The sequence below is a fragment of the Cyprinodon tularosa genome, unplaced genomic scaffold (assembly GCF_016077235.1).
Source record: "Cyprinodon tularosa strain WSP-4 unplaced genomic scaffold, ASM1607723v1 ctg144, whole genome shotgun sequence".
Classification (NCBI taxonomy): Eukaryota; Metazoa; Chordata; class Actinopteri; order Cyprinodontiformes; family Cyprinodontidae; genus Cyprinodon; species Cyprinodon tularosa.
In genome coordinates, this window is record NW_024038265.1 from 60,618 (window position 1) to 83,070 (window position 22,453).

The following is a 22,453-nucleotide window of genomic DNA, read 5'->3' on the forward strand; positions in this document are numbered from 1 at the left end:
GCAGGATATTTTGTTAAAATATGAAACAATATTAATTAAATGACGTATTTGGAGGTAGTATGACAAAAATATCTGAGTCCAAATAGCAAAACACTTCTTAACAGATATGCCATGAAATAATACAAGATTGTATGGAGGTGAAAAAAGTCCCCCCGAAATTACCCAAAAAAAAAAAAAATAAAAAAAAAAATATATATATAATAATAATAATAATATTATATATATATATATATATATATATATATATATATATATATATATATATATATATATATATATATATTGAACTCTTTGTTTAATGTTTTGCTTTAAGAGAGAAGTAAACTGCATTTTAAATTTATATCTGAAGCATCATGATGAGAGCACTAGTTTTATTTGATCTTTTACAAAGCAACAGTCAAGGGTCTTTAAGGGTGCCAAACATCATTCAGATCCACATCTACAATCTTGCATCTTTTAGATGCATCCTTAATGAAATGAAAGGCTCTTATCAGGCCTCTGCACAGCTAATCAAGTTATGCTAAATGGGTAATACAGGTGTGTTAAAAGGATACAACCAAAGGTTAGAGGATAAAAGTATCACACCCTGATGACATAATTCTACACACCTTCATTTGCATTCCTGCAGAACTTTTAGCTCCTTTTCTACAGTATAAATCCAATAATGCAAATTAGGATACATTTGATTTAAATATTTCTGAAGAAGTCAGGATTCAAATATGGGAAAATGAAGATAAAGAGGAAATAGATGGGTGGAGAGATGGTTAAAAGGGTGGATGTATGGAAAGTGTAAACAGATGAAAGCGGACAGTAGCTGAATGGACAGATCGTGTTTTTATTTCCATACTCTTATATCAGTTTTAAATACTTTCTAAATACTGAAAGATAACTCAAAACAAACTCCAGTGTTTTCTAGAAAGAGGTTACCTGTTTATAACCAGAAGTTAATGGGCAATGAGCCATGACAGAACAAAGTGCATTTCAATAACCTTTATTTAGTTTACAGATGTATTCCATTTTGAAGATTTGAAGGAGTGGGGAGAAGGAGCATTAGTGCTATTTACAATTGGTTTCAAAACCTTTTTTTTTCTCTGTACAGATTTGAACCCTGATCAATATAAACAATATTCTTTAAGACCTAGTGCTGTTACAAAGCAAATTTTTTTAAAGCAAAAAACCACAAAAAAGGATTACATTAAATTATAAACAAATGAAAAAAAAACAACTTCGACAGAAAAAGAGAATATAAACCCATCAGTCCATGAATGAATGATTAGGGAGGCTTTGCTGCTGTTAAACACAAAGACGTCATCACCAAGTGACTGTGAACTGGCTAGTAGCTAACCGTACACAATCATAGACTAAACACCAATATCATGAATATCACCAAGATCTAAAATCTCAATGTTCTAGATAAAGATTCATATTAAATATATTCTACACGTGGTAACCTTAGTTTGGAACATTACTTCCATTGGAAACATAAAATAAAACTATTTCATACATTTGCATTAATCTGATGAAAGAGCACATGCTTCTTGTGTGCAAAATAGACGTATTAATCCTGAAGGAGAAGTAAGACAAGGAGGGAGCCTTTTCAAACTTAAAGTGACGTCTCAGAGAGATCCTTCACAACACTGATGGAAAGTTCAGGAAAAGGGGGATGTTGCAGGAGAGGGAGAAAAGTTCACACAATGCTTAATAAATCACCAGCTCAGTTGGTCATTAATACACAGACTGTAAGAACCCAGTCTCCAAAGACAAAGGACCACTAGCACTGGTTTGTTGTTTGCTTGTTAGGCTTCATTTGGCTAAAACTGTACAGGTCGGATATCTGTCCTGCAACCTTTAAGGGCACATGTAGAGGAGGGCAGTTAAAAAGGACACAGTTGTGTTCATCTGTTTTAGTGAGCGAGTTTAGTTTGAGTCCTCTATTCAGGCACGTTTAATGCTTCATCTGCCGCACTGAGGTGCTTTCACACAAACACCTAAGGTTTTACGCCCAGCATCACACCTAGGTTCCGATGAGCTTAGTGGTTAAAACTCTCAGCCGGTCTGTATGAGATAACAAGGCCACAAACATAAACTTGGCCGCCACGTTGCAACGAGGAGCAAACATGTCAAAGTCATCTAGAAAGTGACCCCACAGACCAGCTAAAGATGGCGAGGAGAGGAGTGACAATGTTTGGCAGAAGGCTTAGGAAAGAAGGAAAGATAAAAGGAAAAAAAAAATAACATGCAAATCCAGTTCCTTCCGCTACTATTCAGTTATAACAACAAATCAAGTACAGCATAGGAATCAACTCTATTGTTAATCAACTTCCTGCTCCCCAGTTCTGTCTCGGATTAGCCTGAGCCTACTGTCATCCTATTTAACATGTATATGTGTCTGAAGGGGTGAGTTGTGGCAGGGGGGTGGGTTGTGGGTGGGTTAGGTGTACATCCGGGTGACGGACAGGCTCCAGGACAGAGGACAAGCCCAGCGGGTCCAGGACATTGATGGCATGAACGGACTTGAAGAACGGAGGGTCACGGCGCAGGTGTGTATTTACAGAATGACGCAGCAGTTACTCTCTCCAGTCTTCTCTCGATTCCTTTGACCTAAACACAAACACACTCATATTATCATATAATGAACAAACAATAAATCAGCACAAAGGGTCTCCGAAAAACAGCATTTTTTAAGAAACAGTTTGGTAGCTCTTTATAAACCATCCAAGCTAAAAAACCAGAGAGGACTCAAAAAGTTGCTTCATCGAGGTAAAAAAAAAAAAAAATATATATAGTGGTTAGATTGAAATCATTTTACCTTATAAAAATGAGGTAAATTACTCATCATCTAAAGTTCCCCATAAAATCATAACCATTACATTTACATTTTCCTACAAATTCAGAGTAAAAAAAATGAACAAAAATTATTTAATAAATTGTGATGTTTTTCTTTAAAAATCTTTCTGATTCCAGCTAATTGGCAGAAAAAAATATTAGATTCACTCCTGGTGATGTATTACAAACATTTGTTGGGTCCAATTCACAATAATCCAGGGGAAACATGTCAGCCTATATGATTTATATCAGTGGCATTATCTGAACAATGATCAGTGTCTGGGGGAAAGCCTAAAGGAGCCAATTATTTGCACTGCTGGCTGTTCCTGAAACAGAAGCCATGTGTAGAAATAAATCATGGCTGGGAGCGGAACATTTGAAAGTTGTTCAGCTTGTGGAAAAGCTCTCTGAATGGAAACAAGGGAGATGAAGAGCTGGTTACCTTGGGAATTTGGCTCAGGCAAAGTCTCTCTGGCAACTAAATGCATCACTGTGGTCCTCCCCAGAGGCAGCTTGAGAGCTGGTGAGAGGAAAAAAGAAGGAGGTAGAGGTCATTTTCAGTCAGTGCAATGTCATGCAACATCAGTATCATTTCACTCCTCAATGAGCTCCCAGGGCTGATTACAAATTAAAAGAAAGACTTGAAAGGTTGTGCAGCACCGTTAGGCTGGTTCTGCAAGTACAGTACAAAAATGACTGACAGGTCTATCTGAGGCTGAATTATAAATAATTTCATTCTGAATTCAGATAGCGCAGCTGATCGATAGACTCAGGTTCTCTTTAGCTCTGTGTATATGAATGGCCTTTAATATAACACTTAGTTATTTATTAATGATTTGCTTTCAATTTGAATTCAATGTTCAGTCATTAGAAAACCGCCAAAGTGTAAACAAAAAATATATAATTTATAGAGAATATATATATAAATAAATGTATAGAGAAGAAATCTCATTAACTGAATGTTACAGTTTTTCCTACATTTACTCATTAAAGCAAATATAAGATGTGAATTTTAAGAACTTTATACTATATTGTGTGTCTGTCTTATTTTGAGCAAATACCAGATAAAACAATTAGTTGATCTGATCTAATCTGGCTTTGAGAACCTTATAACCCCAAATGACAAAGGGGGAACCCTATTTAATACATCTATGAAGCTATTATAGGGTGAAAGACTACGGCACCCTAGCCGCACAGCGCAGCTCTAACATAGATCCTTTGTCCCACCAGCTGGGACTTTCTAATCTTTAGGGCTTCCCATATTGCCCAGTAAATGTTTACGACTTAGTTGCAATAGTTAGACGATCATCGATGCTTATAGTACCAGAGCATGAACATTACTACAAATTAGTATCTATGGACCAGATCCTTAGTGAAAATATAAACGGGGTGCTATCCAGAGAGCATCTGGAGAGGAGAAGGGAAGTTTACTCCCGCTATGCACTACTCCTTTACTATTGAGTGTCGCTACCAATGACATCACTCTCGTAGCTGTAGAGGGTGCTTTGATTAAGGGTGGGGGGTGCGGATGAGAATGGGATGCCCTCCACCAGAAAAAGGAAAGCCGTCGTTGTCATGGCAACACAGAAAGCTGAGATGAAATCAAATATTTGCCCATTTATTTATACTGTCAAACAAAGTTACTTTGTAGACGACCTTCCCTTTTGGAATTGTGGATGCAACAAGGTAAAGAAGTCTCTTTCAAATGAATTCATTGCTTTTTTCCTTCCAAACAATTCCTACAGAAATAAAAAGCAAATATAAATGTTTCCTATTCTTTCTTTGATCTACATCCAGAGACATGTATTCATTTTTTTTTTTTTGGGGGGGGGGTGTCCTTGGTCACAAAGTTTTGGCAAAGATATTACTGCTCTAATATCTAAAAGCATAAAATCTAATTTTGTTTTATACTCTAACAAGGTCTTGTTTTGTTTTACAGACTTTGATTCTGCTGTAAGCAATGTTAAATATTCAGAAAAGCAAAATAAATTAAAGGAAATCACTTTTTTTTTTCTTTATAAATGACCTCAAACTCTAAATCTCAGAGTCTGGTAATGAAAAGGCTTTAAAGACTTTAAACGTTTTTAATAGACACATTCATTTTGTAACTAGCTTTTAATTTTAAATTTTTGGTTTTTTTATTATTTATCATTTTATCTTTATTTTATTGTTTTCTTGCTATTTAGTTTTAACCATTAAGTACCTTAAGTAGGGATTTAAATAAAAGAAGGAAAAAGCAAAGGTGCAGAAAACCAGTGTAAGTTATACATCTAAATGCAGATGTTTGCTCCACCAGTGGTCCGCAGTAACACTTACTGGCAAATTCCAGCAAGTCTTCACTTATGCAGACGCTATTTAAGACGGAGCCTATGCAGGAACAGGCAAACAGAGGGCTTGTTTGTAGGGGCAGTGTTTAGGCTGAATTCCAAACGGGTCCCTAAGCACTAACCCTTAACTATCAGGGTCACTCCCAATGAAGTCACACTTGCAGCTGTGGAAGACGCCTTGATCAAAGGTGGGGGGGTATAAATGAGAATGGGATGGCTTCTTCCCTCCAAAGGGAAAGGAAAGCCGTCATATCTATGGTAACACGGTGACGCCCCGTGTGTGGCTTTAGCTCTGTGATGCAGGGTGACATAAAATCGAACATTTGCCCCTTTCTTAAAACAAATGTATATGGCCAAACCATACTATTTCAAAGAGTAACATTCCTATTGGAGTTAATTAAATTATATTATATTATATTATATTATATTATATTATATTATATTATATTATATTATATTATATTATATTATATTATAATATATATATATATTACTTGTGATTTTCAGTCAGTGTGATGAAGATGCAGCAAATCAGTGGAACCTACAGGCTGCTGTTACGCCTGCTGCCGAACTTCAGCGAGCCTGCAACTGATGCAGACTCACTATTTAAGGGCTGAATGGTCCACTGGCCCTACCCACTACACGGGTTGGGATGGCCCTTAATGTGTCCCTCTACATGAGTGCTCAGCATTAACACCCGAATTTTTAAGAGCCGGTTTGGATTGGGCCCTAGCACCCCGTTTATGCCTTTGGCTCTGGTCCCATATGACATCATGATCGTCTCCGCCAGAGATCTGGAGTGCTTCTATTATGTAGAGAGTTATGCCATTTTTTTCCTACTTGCAGAATTATCCTAAGATTATACTTTATAATTTATGAATGCTTTTCTGCGATTGCAGCATTTCTCCTTTGGAGCATTTTTTGTGTCAGTCTCATTATTGGGTTTGCAGGACCTTTTGAATTTGCTGTGAAATTATGCATTTACACGCCATTTTCCACCCCTTGGGCACCATAAATATTGTCACCTACTGTAAATTGTATAAACAATTCACACAATTTTCTTTCACAGGCAAGTGCACATTTGTAAGGACTCGGGACCCAGTTTCTGGTCCTGACTCTTACAAGTAAGAATAACTATCTTAAAGTTGTATTGAGAATTCAGAAATCTGTCTGGGCAAACCACACGCATAATAATGTCTGTGTTTGCAATTTAAAAACCCTATGAGGGAAAATAATTTTCCTTAAAATTAGGAGAAATTCATAACGTCGTCTTGACATTGCACGCACACGGAAAATAAAACATGATAAACCGATGAAACAGGATTTTAAGGAAAGTATTATAGAAACTGTTGCTTGAATTTTTGTTTTAAACAAATGAAAATTTTAAAAAAAGGGTGATAAAAGTGTTTTTTTTTATTCTACAGCTCTATTTGCTCCCTGTTCTCTTCTCTCTCTTGCTAAAAGTCTACTTTTTTTCTGATCACTCCCCTCGCCCTCGCTTTCACTCCCTCCCTCTATCAAACAATGCTTGTCCAGAGCACTGATGTATCTCAGTTCTGATGCTCAGGAAAAAAAAGACGACAACAGCAGAGGTTTCCAGCAGCAAAATGCTGTAATTTCAATGTGTACGCCTGCAAGCGCCAGGGCTTTTTCCCTGGGCGCCTGCAGCTCTGGTGCTTTCTCACCTCCTAGTGTTACGTTGCCGTGTAGAAAACGTCCCTGGTAGATCAGCCTCAGGATGTGTGGACTGCTGACTTGCTCCTCTTCCCAGTCTGACAGAAACAAAATAAGACAGATGGAAAAAAAAGGAACATTATGGGTTGAAATGAAAGGAAATATCTCCCTGTGTGCTACATTTCTTCTCTAAACGCTTCTTTATTTAAAACCTTACCACTATTTGTCCAATTTTCCAACCCTGTAAATCACATTTCATGTGAACCTAGGAAGTACTTGTTAAGGCAAAAACTCCAGCAAAAGAAAATTACAAGGAAATGGCAATCAGTGCTTTTCACAGTCATAAAACAGCTTAAGATGTTACATGTTTGCATTTATTTAATTGATCTATTCTCTGAAAAATATAAATGATTTGCCTTTAAGAAATATGCTGCAGCACAGTAGTAGGAAAGGCGCTAACAGAGGAGCCTTAGGTGTGGATTTGGAAGAACTGAAAGAGCATTATAAGGGAAAAACAGTGGAGGGGGTTTCACAGCAGCAGTCTGGCAACCAGATGTTTGTCTCTTGCTGAATCGAGGGTGTTGTTGCTAACCGGATGATCTGTTGTCTGGGAGGAACACAGGGCGCTTCCCAAACAGAAAACTCCAGGAGAATCCAACATCATCTGGGAATATTTTCTTTTTCCTTGGACGGTTGGCTAACCCACACCCTCAAGAACAGCACTGCACCCCCAGCACTGTGGGAAAACTCCACATTTGGTTAAGTTCATGATCAGGAGTGTTTCAAATGCATTCCATCTATGGTCCAGCAGCAGCATTTAGAAGGTGGATGGTATTATTTAGATACTACAATAGACATAAACTATACTATTGAATCCACGTTTTATAACAAAAACATTTTTACTTACAAATATATTTTGATTTTTTTTCCTTCTACATGAAATATTTTTTGTGTAATTAGTGTATTTTATATGTTTATATTATTTTTTTTCTTTGAAACACCAGAATGTGTTTATAAAGTTATATGTTGTGTAACTTTACATCAATTTAAAAACTATCAGATGTTATGATCATGACTAGTCAGGCTTTCCACACTGTAAAAGTGTGGAAAGCCCGATGTCCTTTAAATCAAGACTAAAAACACATTTGTTTAGGATTGCCTTTGACTGTTCTAGTTAAACAGTTCAACTGAAACACCATTAGTTCAACTTTATTATCCAGTTATTGCCCAACTGTTTTTATTGTTCTTTTTTGTTTCTGCATTTTTTTTTTTCCTACTTGCTTTGATTCTGATTTATTTTCCTATATTTTAATCATGTAAAGCACTTAATTGTGCTATACAAATAAATTTCCCTTGCTTTGTCTTGCCTAGTAAGTAGATCAGTTATTCAGTACTTTGGTGGCCTTTTTACTAAGTTCTTTTTTTTAACTCTTATTTGAGACTCTTATTAATTTCTTGAATGGCTACATTCTACTTTTACTTTTTCTTGTAGCCCTGCTTTCAGAGTCGTGTGCTTGGGCATAGCACTTCACCTTCATTGCCTACTGATGGTTGTCAGAGGGCCCACTGGCGCCAGAGTACGGCAGCCTCGCATGTGTTGGTGAGCCCCAGAGCAGCTGTGGCTACAATGTAGTATGAGTGTGTGTGTCAATGGGTGAATGACTGAATATAGTGTAAAGCGCTTTAGTTAAGTCTCCTGCCTTTAAAAAGGACTATTAAAGTACAGCACTGCAAATTAGTGTTACTGTTGCTTGAGTACAAATTGTAGGTGCTCTACCCACCTATGAGTTTATGTAAAAACAGCAAATGAAATGAAAAAAAGTGAAAACTGTGCAGCTGATTTGTAGAGTCCTCAAAAAGAGATGTGAGGATTTAATATGAGAACAGAAACTTAAACCACACATGACTAAAATATTCTGTAATTATCTGGAGAAATACTCGTAGTGAATTTTCATGCACTATTTTGATGATTTTAGCTGCTGAAACATGTCATCCCATACTAAGCAAATAACAAAGTAAAACATTTAAACTCCTCCTGTCCTTTAAATCTCCTATTTAAAAAAAAAAAGCATTTCATTTAAATGACACAAAAAAAGACAAGCAGGATATGAAACTACAGGTGACTTTTGAGGTCAGCAGAAATACATTAGAACTGTGAGGTTGAGATTATACATAACATCTTATTGTTCTCTGTTGGGCCATAAAAGGCCCTTCATTCTCCTGTCCTGCACTCTTATTTGTTTTTTGTATTACTCTGTTAAATAATAATCTTTCCATATAACCGGGGTCTTAACAGGAGCTTATACAGTTAAATAAAATGTGCTTAAACTGGGAAAAATCACAAATATGCAGGAAATTACACCATAGAGACCATGGATAATTTCTCCCACTCTTCCTGCAACTTTCTAGTCAGCCCCAAACTCCACTTCTAAGGCATAAAGATAGGGTGTTAAAAGATAATTCGAACATAAGCACCACTATATGAAGTAATAACACAATACTAGTCATTCTGAACACATCAACTTATCCTACCCCATTAAAATTAAATTAAGTAAATGCTCATCACAGCTTGGCTATTCTTAGTCCTCATTGTCACATTTCCTTAGATAAGTAGGCTTGGTGTGTTATGTAGCAAAATAATGCTATACCCTCTAAAATAAAGTTTCAAATCTCACCGCAAAGACAAACAATATAGTTATCAATCTGCCATGTATCTTAAAATGAAAGATATTTTTGTAATTTTTGACAATAATTTGTATGTAATGATTGAGGATGCAGCTTGTTTTGGTGACTATAAAGGAAAAATAATCATGCTTGAGAAAAATGCAGCTTTTTTTCCATTTGTTTAGAGTCTAACCAATGTTGAAAAATACTTTTTTTCCAGGACAGGCTAATTAAAATTGTGGTGACGCTGCTAAAACAAGCTGAGCTGAACTGCATAACAAAACCACATCAAGCTAACCTAAAGGGTTTGAGATAATTTAAAGTCAGTGGTGTCGGATGATGGCAGTCCTCGCAGGCTGGCTGACCTACATGTTTTAAATGCATTCCTGCTTGAGCTCACCTCATTTAAATCTGGGGGCCATTAAAAGGGCTCTGTGAAACTTGCTGCCAATGTTTATGAGGTAATTCTACTATCTAAATCAGGTAGTCAGGAGTACAGACAGACCTATGTGGGACACAAGCCCCTGAGGACGGGATTTAAACACATTTTAAGCACACAAAAAAAAAAAATCAAAGTAAAGGTAAAAAGGAGCTGTGATAAAAAGCTAATTTCTTTTTGTTGTCAAGAGCTAAACTACAGTGTGTCATTTTTAAATAACTTTCCTGTCAAGTATTTATAACTGATCATTTGTAATTAACTTTACCATGAATGGTGAACCAGTAGCTGTGAAAAGTGTTCTGCCACACCTCTACCCAAGCCAGCCTGATTGAACACACCTGTCCTTAATCATCTCCTCCTGCGTATTTAAAGGAGAAGTTCGGTATTTTACACTTTAAGCCCATTTTCTGTAGTGTCCAGGATGAAATCGAATGATCGACACCAAAAGTTTGACAATTGCTCCTGTCTCTGCTTTTTGGCTCATTTAGAATCCACCCCTGGCTGCTTTAGAATGGCTTCCATAGAGCATGTCAGATAATGTCCTTAAAACAACCTTAAACGTTCTTTTTTTTAAATATGCTACTCACCGTGTCGTCAGCGCTGTTCAATGACGTTCCAAAAAAAGTTTCGTGAAGAAAAAACGTTCCTGTAGTGTTTTATTTAGCATTTTGTAAATCCCATTGAGTTCTGTAGGAATAGTCAATATTCCGCTGCCACCGGAAACGGAAATGGGGCCTGTTTACACAGTTGTAGTCTTTTCGCTTCACTCTGTGTACTCCGACGTCGAGAATCAAGAATCCACCTTTCGTATTCCATTTTCAGAGTTTTTTAAAGTGTTTAACAGAGACGTTAGCACCTCGACGTCGGAGTACACAGAGTGAAGTTTCCTTCCTCCTATGCCAGTCCATCTTTGTTTCCAGCAAGCGTTTCAGCCATTTTTTTTCCAAGCTTTCTAGCCTCTAGAGGATTTTTTTTTTTTACTTTTTTTGTGTTCCGACTCTGCCTCTGCTCTGTGTTTTTGGTTACCTCTGCCCTCTTGACTGATTCTTACAGTACTGACCTCTGATTGTTATTAAACTACAGAATTCTGGAAACTCTGGGTTGCCTTTTAAGTTTTGCCTGCCAGTTTTAAGTAGCACACTCCCTAAAGTTGTCAATTTCAAAAAATAAACATGCTTTATAGCAACATCAGAGATAAAAAAAAAAAAATAATAAGTAACCAATTTCACATCTGATTTTTTAGGTAGATCATTCTTGCTTCTTGACTTGATAAAAGGACAACATGATTTTATAATGAGATCAATGCTTTTGTTGCACTAATGTCTGCAAAAAGCCTACCCTTGGCTTGACATTGTAGTTTTGAGGGAAATGGAACCAATGGATATTTATAAAAGAAGGACGCCTAACAAAAATACCATTTACTAAATCATTTATTCTCCAAGTCTTGAAGTAACTAGTTATATTTACTTGTTAGATTTATTTGTGTAGCTCTTTGATAAAGGTATATACTTTTAAGAGTAGTTTTAAAGCACCACTTTTTACTTTTACTTGAGCTGTATATTAATATCTCTACTTGAGTAAAAGCTATGGCTACTCATCCATCATGAGTAAAGGCTGGTTTATACTCAGAAACCAGGTTGTCTGCGTGTGAACGCAACTATGCCCCTTCCCAGACACTCTGCCTCACCTCTCCAAAATTGTAGCTTTCCGCAGACAGTGCTGCAGACCGGAGGCCTCTGATTGGTCAAATCTACATCCGCTCTATACTATGCTTATTTCCTGTTTGGAACCCTAGCGGCATGTTATGTTTGTATGACCACCATTGTAGAAATAGACTCGTGAAGATGGACCAGCTAGAAGAGCAAGGTGCGTGAGAACACTGGGACCCTTTTACCACCTGGATCTCCGCTCTTTTTTGCCCTCATGTCCCTCCGTTGTCCCACAAACTTGCCCCGAATTCCTCACCACCTCGGTCATATCTTGAACTACAGCTAGTTCATGATTTTATGCTCAATTTTGAAGCAGACCACCCTTCAGAATTGGGGATAAATTAAAAATATCTGCGACAAGCTCACTGCAACACACTGCTGCTGGGAGTATAACCAGGCCTTAACTTCACCAACCATAAAACAAGCTCTTCTTTTTCCCTTTCTTTTTAAGCACCCAGACTAAGACACACAGTTCAATTTCATTTATACAAAAGCTTACTTGATCCCACCATGACATTTGGAGGTCAAGCTACTTTACAGTAAGGAATAAATCTTGTGACTGGAGGTCCTGGTTTCATAAGTTTAATGTTTAAAAGAAAATACCTTAGGAAAAACTTTTCTTTTGCCTGAAATTGTAATTTTTCAATATTTTTTTGTTTATCCTTTTATGATGTTATTTGAAAATATGTATTTTTTAAAGTCACTCAACATTTGGTCCTGTTTCTTATCTTATTTTAAATATCAGATACTATGATGAGTTATTTAGTACTTGAGTCGAATTTTTACCAAGTATTTTTTACTCTTTCTTGAGTAATTTCCTGGATGGCTACCCTTTTACTCCTACTTCAGTAAAAATATAGTAGAGTAGTGTTACTCTTACTTGAGTACAAATTTTGGATACTCTTATCTACCTCTGCATCTGACAGAGGACCCGGGCGATGCATAATTTGGGGAAGATCATCTGCTGTGTGCCAAGTTTCAGTTAACAGCTTTCTAAGAATCACTATTGCTAAGAAAGTTTGCTTCATTAAATTTTATCCTGTATGTTTTTTTTTCATTTGTTCAATGGAAGAATGGAGAAAAAAGTGTATCTGCAACAAAACTGCTCACAATGTGTCCAAATATCCGATTTATTATGAGCTCTTTGATTTAAAAAAAAAAATCAAGACACCATTGAAATCAAGATTTAAAAAAGAAATTTGGTTTTAGTGCCTAACTTTGAAATGGGGCTACAGTTGAAGCCCACTTAAAATATTGTATAAAATTTTTAAATATTAGTATAAAACTTTCATCATAATAAATAAAAGGAAAGTAATCAAGAGCTATTCACCCATTGGCCAGTTGTCAAAAACATGTTTGGCAATGTCTGCAGCCGAGTCGTTGGGAGAGAAGACAAACTCTTTCGTCTTCCCACTGACCAGAATGAGCCGCAGATTTATCTGAAACGCATAGAAAAAAACAATGTTAGAGATGAATGCAGGGTTCAATAATGGAAAAGATAGAAGGGAATGCTACAGTGGAGAACAGATATGTCATACTTATAGCTCAATAGACAGGCTTACAGGTTCAAGGAAATTAATTTAATAGGAAACAGGAGGAGGATATGGAAACCCTGCGGAGCATCCTTCCGCTGGATCGACTCCCATCTGTCTCCAAAACTTCCTCCTCTCTAGTGTAACTTTATGTTTAGTGTTTTTGTGCGTTTGGTTCCCAGCTTTGTCCCATTCTGGTTTTTCAACAGGTTCTCACAGAAAGCATAAACAGAATAGGAGGAAATGGATTATCATCTTAGTAACATGAATATTGATGGGTGTACTGAGACATTTATGTCATCTTGGAGGGCGCTAAAGTAACAAGAGGTGTGTCGTTTTAAAGATATTTAAAACAAAATAAATGATGACACAATTTCATCCATCCATCCATTTTCCATCACGCTTATCCCTGCTGGGGTCGCAAGGGGTGCTGGTGCCTATCTCCAGCTTTCAATGGGCAAGAGGCGGGGTACCCACGCGTGCACAAGGAGAACATGCAAACTCCTTGCAGAAAGACCCCGGGAATCAAACCCAGAACCTTCTTGCTGCAAGGCAGCGGTGCTACCCAATGTGCAGCCAGACATAATTTCAATGATCCCTAATAAAAGTTGGATCTCAAGTTAATTTTTTTTTATTTGATGTAGCATTTTGTAAAAAACTCACACAGGATATGCATGTATAAAATCTCCCTAATCTTAAAAAGGATATCTTTTAGCAAGTAGTATTAATATCAAGGCATCAGCAAGCTTCAAGGACTTTTGTTATATTTGGATGAGCTGCTTTAAATTTGGCATAGATATGGTTTCACAGTACAGCCTACAAGTTATCTGTAGGGTTATTTATCTGTAGACTTTTAGTCCTGGCAGTGCCCTGAGTAATCCAGCCTTTAAGAAGGTTGGATGTGTGTCTGAAATCATTGACAGGGCCGGTTTGCTACATTTAGATTCATCCTTGGTCCAACACAACTGAATCAAATGGTTGAATTACCTCTCCAGTATTCAATCAATTTCTTTTAATTATAGTCTTTTTAATTATCTATTTACTTGATTCAGGTGTGTTACTGTAAGTCAAGGACATATAAAAAATTCCCAGGATACAGGCCCTCTAGGACTGTGGTTGCCCACCCCTGGGTTAGAGCATCAATCTGGGTTACTTTTTCAATGGTCTAAATGTTGATTTACGGTAAGCAGCTTAGAATTGGTCGTCCAGAACTCAAGACCACTTCCCTGCATGTGTGAGTTGTCTCCTTGCTGCCACACACCTGACTTATATGAATGACTGATTAACAGGCATTTGTAGCACTTTATGGCTGCTGAGGAGGTCATGCAAGCATTTAAAACATGCAGGGCAATGGTCCCTGAGGAGCAGGATTGGACATCATTGGTCATTGGGAATATGGCTAATAGTTTAAACTGATGATCTGAAAATTCCTGTTTTACAGATAATTATTTAAAATATCAAGCAAATATATGCAAAACCTCTTTTATAAAATTTCAAATCCTTTGGAATATTAAATATTGAATTTAAATATTTATCTGATTGGCAATTGCATATTAATATCCAAAGTTTTTCATATTTGCATGCTTGCTGTTACATATTTCCTCAGTATGCCTTAACAGCAATTACTGGTGTGTTTCTCTACATTTGCCTCTTGCTTACTGTCTGTGCGTCTGGCCTGCGGCGCACACATGGCGATAGCACGTGTGTCATTGTCGGCGGCCTCTTTCCATGTGCTGCGGCCTTAACTCCACACCCCCCTGCCCCGGCTCACATATGCACGGGCGCACATGTGGGGGTGCAGAAATCATATACAACTACTAATGCGCGGTGATGTAACAGGACTAACACCGACGGATTGAAACCGAGATCTCTGTAAACACGTTGCCAAATCAGCTTATAAGTTTAAGCCTGGACGAGGCATACAGAGACGTAAACAAACCCACACATACACAAACAGATTAAAACAGAGGCTCTTGCTCTTATCTACAAACTGCAGTGGACAATCAATATATAGGAACACCATTGATTATGTTTTTTTTTTTTGTGGTAAATATCAAACATAAGCCTATCCTAAAGTGAACATATTTTGAGATAATTGAACTAAGTCTGATTGGCTGAAAAATAAACAAAGGGGGAACGTTTGTGAATAACTTCCCAAGTAGACTCCAGAGTTTGAAGCACATAGTTTGATTTATTCCAGTATGAACCTCCTGCTGCACATCAGAGAAAAACATGCATTTAGTTAAACAAGCAGAGATGCGGAAAACTAAATGCACCACTGTCTTTAGTTATGTCATTTAATTATTAGAAACACATAATATAAATATCTTATTAAATTAAAGAGTGCTGGACTAGTGGTTAGATAAGAGGATTTTTTCATTCTTGGGCGATCACCGTTATCAAACACAGACTGGAGCAAAAAGCCCCTTAGCACCAGAACGCTCCCCAGATGCTGCAAGGAGCTCACTGCCTCTTAAGGGATGGTTAAATGCAGAGAATTCCTCTGTAAAACTACACTTACAATGACAAAGTTGAATATCGTCAAAGGAGTAGCATTAAAAATAAACCTCTGATACTTAATGTGGTTTACAAAAAAAGGCAGGACTTACACAGCTGATTGCAAAAGTGTTGATGCTCACAGTAACACAGAGTACATGTCAAATTTAATAATACTACTTCAGCAATAGTTTCAAGGTGTTGCTTTATTGTATGTCTCGTACCATGTCTTTTGGTTGTGCTGTTCTTTTTAGATCTCGTTACAGGTGATGAAGCAGACTGAAAATGTTTTGTCATTGTCTCCTTTCTATCTCCTCTTTCTTTCATCTTTTCTCTTCTTTTTTTTCTTTTCTTTTTTCCTTTTTCTTCTTCTGTTTTCTGCACTATTTACATTGCAGTGTCCATATAAACTGTAAAACTCCCTGCATAATTATGATAAAGCAATTTATATGCATGAAACAAGTGGAGCAATATGGCAATTGCCATACTGCTACATTTGTGAAAGTAAAATCTGTTGGGCTCCTTTTGGCATCAAGACAATTATTCTTATTGCCACATTGCCAGACAGGACACTGTAAAAAAAAAAAAAAAAAAAAAAAAAAAAAAAGTGTTGATGCTCGTCTAACTCTATTTTTTCTTTTGACATGTTATCACATTATGAACCGCAAATTATCTTAATGGGATTTTTATTAATGGAAAATAGATTCTCAGGTTTTTTTTTTTTTTTTTAAGAAAGTTGAAGAACAGAATTCTAAAGATAGTGGACCACGTCAGACAGTTCAGGTTTCAAGTAAAGAAAAACATAAACCAGCGTGAGATATTGATCAGTTTACCAAGCTTCATTGTTATTTCAAAAAGGAAAAGTGTTCACCACAACTGCTAAACCTCCAAAAATGGAGACCTAAAGTGACAAGACTTGAGTGAGCTTCAATAAAATCAGCAGCCAGGAGGTCTATGAAATTAACTTTGGAGAAACTTTCGATATTCACAGCTCTGGTTAGCAGTGGACATTTATCCGGGCGTTTATTGTTATCATGATAAATGCCTGGTCATGATAAGAAAATTTGATTTGTCGTCTAAATAATAAATTACAACCTATGATGATTAAAAACACCAGAAATTGATTGAACTATTAGAATTTCTAATTTTCACAATTCTTTTTCTTCTATCATTTATTTTCTATTGGGGAATTGACATATTTAAAGAATATGATTGGATGAGGGTAACTTAAGATGCCTTCTTCCTTATGTAACTGTTTCACTAAAGAAGCTGAATTTTAATATATATATATATATATATATTCTTCAAGAGTATCATTTGTGATAGTCCAACCATACGATTACCTAAGAAAGAGTGCAAAGAAATAATGGGTTTTATTAATCATCACTTTTATCACAACAATAGAACCTGATATTGCTCATATTGCCCAGACATAGCTCAGAATATAGCTTCCTCATGTCAAACATGGTAGAGGCAGCTTCGTGTTACAGGGACAGGATAGGATAGGCTATATGATCAGAGTTGGGAGGGGTGGACGATGGCGCTAAATACATGCATCTCTGACACCTTCCAGCAGCTCAACAATATTTAACTGCAGCTACAGTGGAAGCGGTTAAATCAAAGAATGATGATGTGTTGGTATGGCCTAGTCAAAGTCCATAACTAAATCTTCCAACAACAAATGTAACTGTAGTCATAAAGACATTCTCACTATTGACACCCTATTTTTTTCCAAACTCATCTTTTCCAAAGTGATTTCTCTCTGGATTTGCTTGTTGATTATAATATTATTTTATTATTGTAAAGTTTCTTGATTTGTACGGGATACTTCATTAGTTTGCTACTTTGCCATTAGAAACAGTTGAATCAAAAATTCAATGACAAATAAATCTCTAATGTAGTTTATGATAAAAGCTTCAACTACAGAGATGTAGAAGGATTCCTGCTAAGTAACAGCTGAATGTCGCGGCTGAACTATTGCCCACACTGGCAGACATACGAACAAAGAAAGTCACTGAAGAAGCCCTTTCACACAAAGACGCTTTTGCTTCTTCTTGGCTGAACACCTGGTTGTAACCATGGAGTCACCATGGCGACAGGCAGTCGTGGGAGGCTTAACCTGATAACACCTACAAGATAGCTTCACCAACCCCCTCCTCACATCCAACACCCTCTGCCCACTTTCTCTGTCACATCATAGTTGCATCCTCTCCTTGCAGCAATCTCTGCATCCTTTCACTCGCTCCATCTCCCTGCTTTACTCTGAAACTCACTCTGCCTCGCTCTGTCAGGCTCTCAGTCTGGGTAAGGTACAGTAGAGCAATGTGCAAGACCAGAATATCAAGAGGCACAGAAGTGGGTTCAGAAACTTACTCTCTCTTAGCAGCAGGCTGCACAGCAGCTACACTAAAAGACTAAGAATACCATTAGCTTGAGTATTGCTCAATGTAAGTTTGGTTTGGTTCTGTTCTAATTTCATCACAAGAAGGATTTGGGCTCCAGTTGGTTGCAGATGTAATGCAAATTTGATGTGAGTTGTGCAGTATAACCCCGGATGTTTCATTTTCACCAGACTGTACTGAACCTGAACCCGAGAGCTCCTCTCCGCCACGTCTAATTATGCCCTGAACTGAATATATCTTGCCTTGTAATGTAACTGTTTAAACCATTTTACTTCATGGTTACAGGCACAAACTCTATTGTATGTTATACGTAACAATAGTTAGAGAATGACAGAAATAGCATGTAACTGCAAAATGTAAGAAAAGTACAGTTTTCAATATATTATGAATAATTAAGCATTTAATGTGTGATTTTTTTTACTTTTTTTTGTCCCACTGAGTGAAAACTTTGCATCATGAGAGGCAGAGATGCAAAAGTGTATGTCCTTACCATCTATGCTCATCAAGGAATCCAAATTTCTGCCCATCATTCACCCAAAAATAGTTCAAGCTCATTCAGATTGAATGAGGGCCATTAATTTTCAAGTCTTGTGCCAGCTTCTCAAACTAATTTCTGTCTGGACTGTACAGTAGTAGCTATTCAGAATTTCCCCACTTTCCTTGATGTGTCCTTGGCTGGTTCCCTGCAATTCCTTTTTAAACACCAATCTTTGTAATAAAATATATTTTTTTTTTCATGATGTGTGGACGTTAAGATCTAAAGAGAAGCCTTATCTCCTTTACAGACCCTGTAATTTAGTGAAATGTAGAGTATAAAAAAATATACACGCTCATGAGAAGGAGGGGGTCACTCCAGTGGCTGGAAGTTCGAGGGGATTTTGCTGAGAGTTGCAGGGAAGTGGGCTGCCATTTGGCTGGTGTTTGACTGCACTTCATAGTCTTGGCACTAATGGCTAGCTAAATTGTTCATTTCATTCACCTGTCTAATCTGCCTGATTGTTCATTACCATTCCTCTGATACACCTGGTTCCTGCTGCCATTTATGCTGCTTGCTTGCCTGCCACTGGTTCCAGATTATTCGAGCTGTGTGTGAGAGTGACTCTAGAGATTCTATTACATTCTGACTTTCTGATCCTGACCCGTTTCTGTTTTTGTGAGTTTTGCTTTGCCCCCGTTTTGCCCTGCTAATCTAATCTGTTCTGGACTGGTTCCTGGATTCTGCTTCCCAAACTTGGGCCCGTCTTCTGACTTCAGCTTGGATTCTCCTCTTGTACCTCCTCAGCTCTATGATCTTCTGGTCTGTTGACCTGGTTCTGCTCAGACTCCAGCTTTGGATTTCCCCCACAGACACTGCTGCTCCTCAGCGTTGGCTGGAGCCTGCTCGCTAGTCTGCTCAGCTCAACGCTCAGAACTCTGGGGGCGTAAGCTGTGGAGAAACCTCCCTTTTGGATTCTACTCTTTCCTCCGGGATTGGACTGAACTCAGAACTATAGCATCCAGTGAGCCCGCCCCAGCTGACATGCTGCACATTCATGTTTTAATAAATGTTTGTTCTGAAATCACCCTGATCTGTCTGCTTGAATTCTGAGTCCTACAATCTGAGCTACTGACAATACGGCTGTGAAAAAATGACAAAGGGGAATACAGCAGCAATGACATGCAGACTGATACTGAAACAATAAACATGCGATAAATTAAACTCCATCTATCTATCCTTCCATTCTGACAGTCTTCCATTTTAAAAAGCAGCATCCCCATTGAATGGGGTTATTGTTTTCCTACCACTTGATAATAAAGGACATACAGTATTTAAGTACAAAAAAGTAGCTCTCCAGTCATCAGAAACCCCATCTAGATAGATTATCCCTGCAGCTCCTCCAGAGATACCGCATGACCAAGCTAACGTTCCCTTTAAAGCTCTGGGGCCTTCAAAAAAACCCTGTATTCATAAGGAAAAATAAAAATGTCACATCCAAATGATTTCCAGATTTTCTTCTTCTATTCTCCGTCTACATCCCAGTTATGGCACTTTCACTATTCTGTGATTGTCTGTAAAATTAAAATCCAAAGAAACCACAGGTTTCTGTTCGTAATGTGATAAGAAATGAAATAATGAAGCTGTACTAATAGGTTTGCACAGCAATGTACTTGACATATCCTTCTCTTCCTCTCTTTCCTCATCCTCTCCCTGAGGGCCACTGCTCTTTCTTCCTGGATTCTACTCGGTAAGCAGGTCGGTAATGTAGGGTTTCAAAGCAGCCCGAGGAAGGATATTCAATTAGAATCTATTTTCTCAACAAATACAAAAGCTTTGAGTTTTAGGTAAGGCTCCACTTTATGATTTAACACATGATATCTATGGACAAAACTCAATTACACATGGAAGTCATTCATTTGTCAAGCAGTGTTTCACTGCTTTGCAGAGTTTGTGGAGAGTTTTAAAGAAGGAGGAACAGAGCGAGTGTTGCTTTGGTACAATGTGCGGATGTGAAAGTGTCTACAGCTGTAAACTTTGTCAGAATGCTGAGACGTCCTGCTGTTTCTGAAACCACGGGAGTAAAGAGACACGTAGCCGGTACAGGGAGAACCGATGACTTGGCTGTGAGGTGGGCAAACCCCTCACTGCAAAGCATTCAGACACGGGACATTGATGTGCCAAATAGTGAAATGCATGGGAAGCAAGCAAGCTCCTCTACTATAAACACTGTTTGCAAAATGAGGAGAGCAGGAAATTCAATGCTCTCTGTAATTATTCCAGCCCGAGTACAGCTCTCAACTCTTTCTCGAGGCAACAGATTGTGCATATGTGTGTTTGTGCCTGTGTTTACAAGTGCATTAAGGAGTATTGCTGCTCTTTAGACACTCAGCAGCAGTCAACAAATTACAGTGGAAAGCCTTCCTGTGGGAATATATTAGAGCGGTCTAAGTAGTCAGCGTGGATGCCTGACAGTATGAATGAATTTCAGGGCGACGGTGTTGCTGTAAGCGAGGCAGCTGGATTTACTGGCACATCACATTTGTAGAATATTGAGCAGTAAACTTAATAAATGTAGCCTGATTTTGCACATAATTGGTATTTTTCATGGTCTGGCACTGATCTAAAGCTGGTAGGCACTGCTAAACAACAGCAAACAGTAATAAGCTGTTTGTGTGACAAAGTGTGAACAAATGGTATTTAAAAAAAAAAAAAGAACATCCAGGTTGGCGTTCTTTGTCATTGTAATAACTTGGCGCCACGCGTGAATTAATGTGATGAAGGGAGTCATTGTTTCTGCAATCAAAAACACATTAGAAGGCACATTACTATCTTTAGAGAATCTGAATCTGCTGCATCACTTCCACACGAGTTTAAATTGAAAGCATCCTCAAGGGGGAAAAAAAGATTTCTGATTAGTTTTAATTAAATATTAGGGTTTATTTGGTTACTGTTCTCTTCCTTCTATGCATGTATGTCTGGAGGAGTTATGCAACAACAGCTGAATGAGAATAAAATAGAAGAAGCAAGGCTTCAGGCGAGGGTTTTTTCTCTCAGGGCCTCTCTGTATGAGTGTGTGTCTGGCAACGTTGTGAGGAATGTGATACTCCATCAGTTTTTAAATTAGCTTAACAAAGATTATCTTTGTTTCTCCATTAAAAGCAGTAACTTAGTAGTTATTTTGAGGCTTGAAACATGACTTGTATGCGTCTCAGTCCAGCTAAGGACACATGGCAGCCATTGGCCAAACTAAGTGGATGAAAAATAGGCAAGTACTAAAGATTGCTGAAAAATCAACACTTCAATATTTGAAAATGTTTTCCTTAAAAAAAAACAAAATTTGATCTACATGATGCAAAAATTTTGTGATGGGATTCACTTTCAAATAAAGCTAGCAGACAGTATTTATATTAATACTTTATTTTTAATCAATTAGTTATTATTTCTCTGTTTTAAAACTAAATCCATCAGCACAGCTTTTGGGATTCAAGCAAAAGGAACCAAAACTATGAGCATGCCACCAGCAGGTGGAGGTAATGCTGAAATGACCAACATGTAAATTCAAAATAAGACAGTATGCATGCTTGACTAAATGCCATTTCCTTTGATTTTGTTACCCCTTTTCTGTTAGTAGTTTTTTTACTTAAAACTTATATTTTAAGGCTCAGAAAGGATTGAGTCAGGACTGAACTATGAAAAAAAATAAATAAATGAATATATATATATATATATATATATATGTATATGTGTGTGTGTGTGTCTAAAACCATTTATAATCTGAAATTGTGGAAGTAATCTGTTGTTTGTGGAAGTCACCGCTTCAATTCGTTTTTATAGGCATACAAAACAGAATAAGGACTTCTGGTCAAAGCAAATCGCAACATCATCCTGTTACAGTCAGAGAGGTCT

General features: G+C 37.5%; 1 protein-coding gene across 1 annotated transcript in view; it reads right to left on the bottom strand.

Annotated features, from left to right (window-relative positions):
- Positions 1-815: 815 nt before the first annotated feature.
- Positions 816-22,453, bottom strand: part of ubl3a (ubiquitin-like 3a) — a 56,539-nt gene continuing 34,901 nt past the window's right edge. Inside the window, exons 2-5 of the mRNA XM_038278754.1 lie at positions 12,970-13,078; positions 6,839-6,925; positions 3,269-3,346; positions 816-2,601 (exon numbers count right to left, since the gene is read on the bottom strand). Coding sequence (XP_038134682.1) covers positions 2,549-2,601; positions 3,269-3,346; positions 6,839-6,925; positions 12,970-13,078 — 327 coding nt within the window. The 3' untranslated portion in view covers positions 816-2,548. The remainder of the gene's footprint in view (positions 2,602-3,268; positions 3,347-6,838; positions 6,926-12,969; positions 13,079-22,453) is intronic.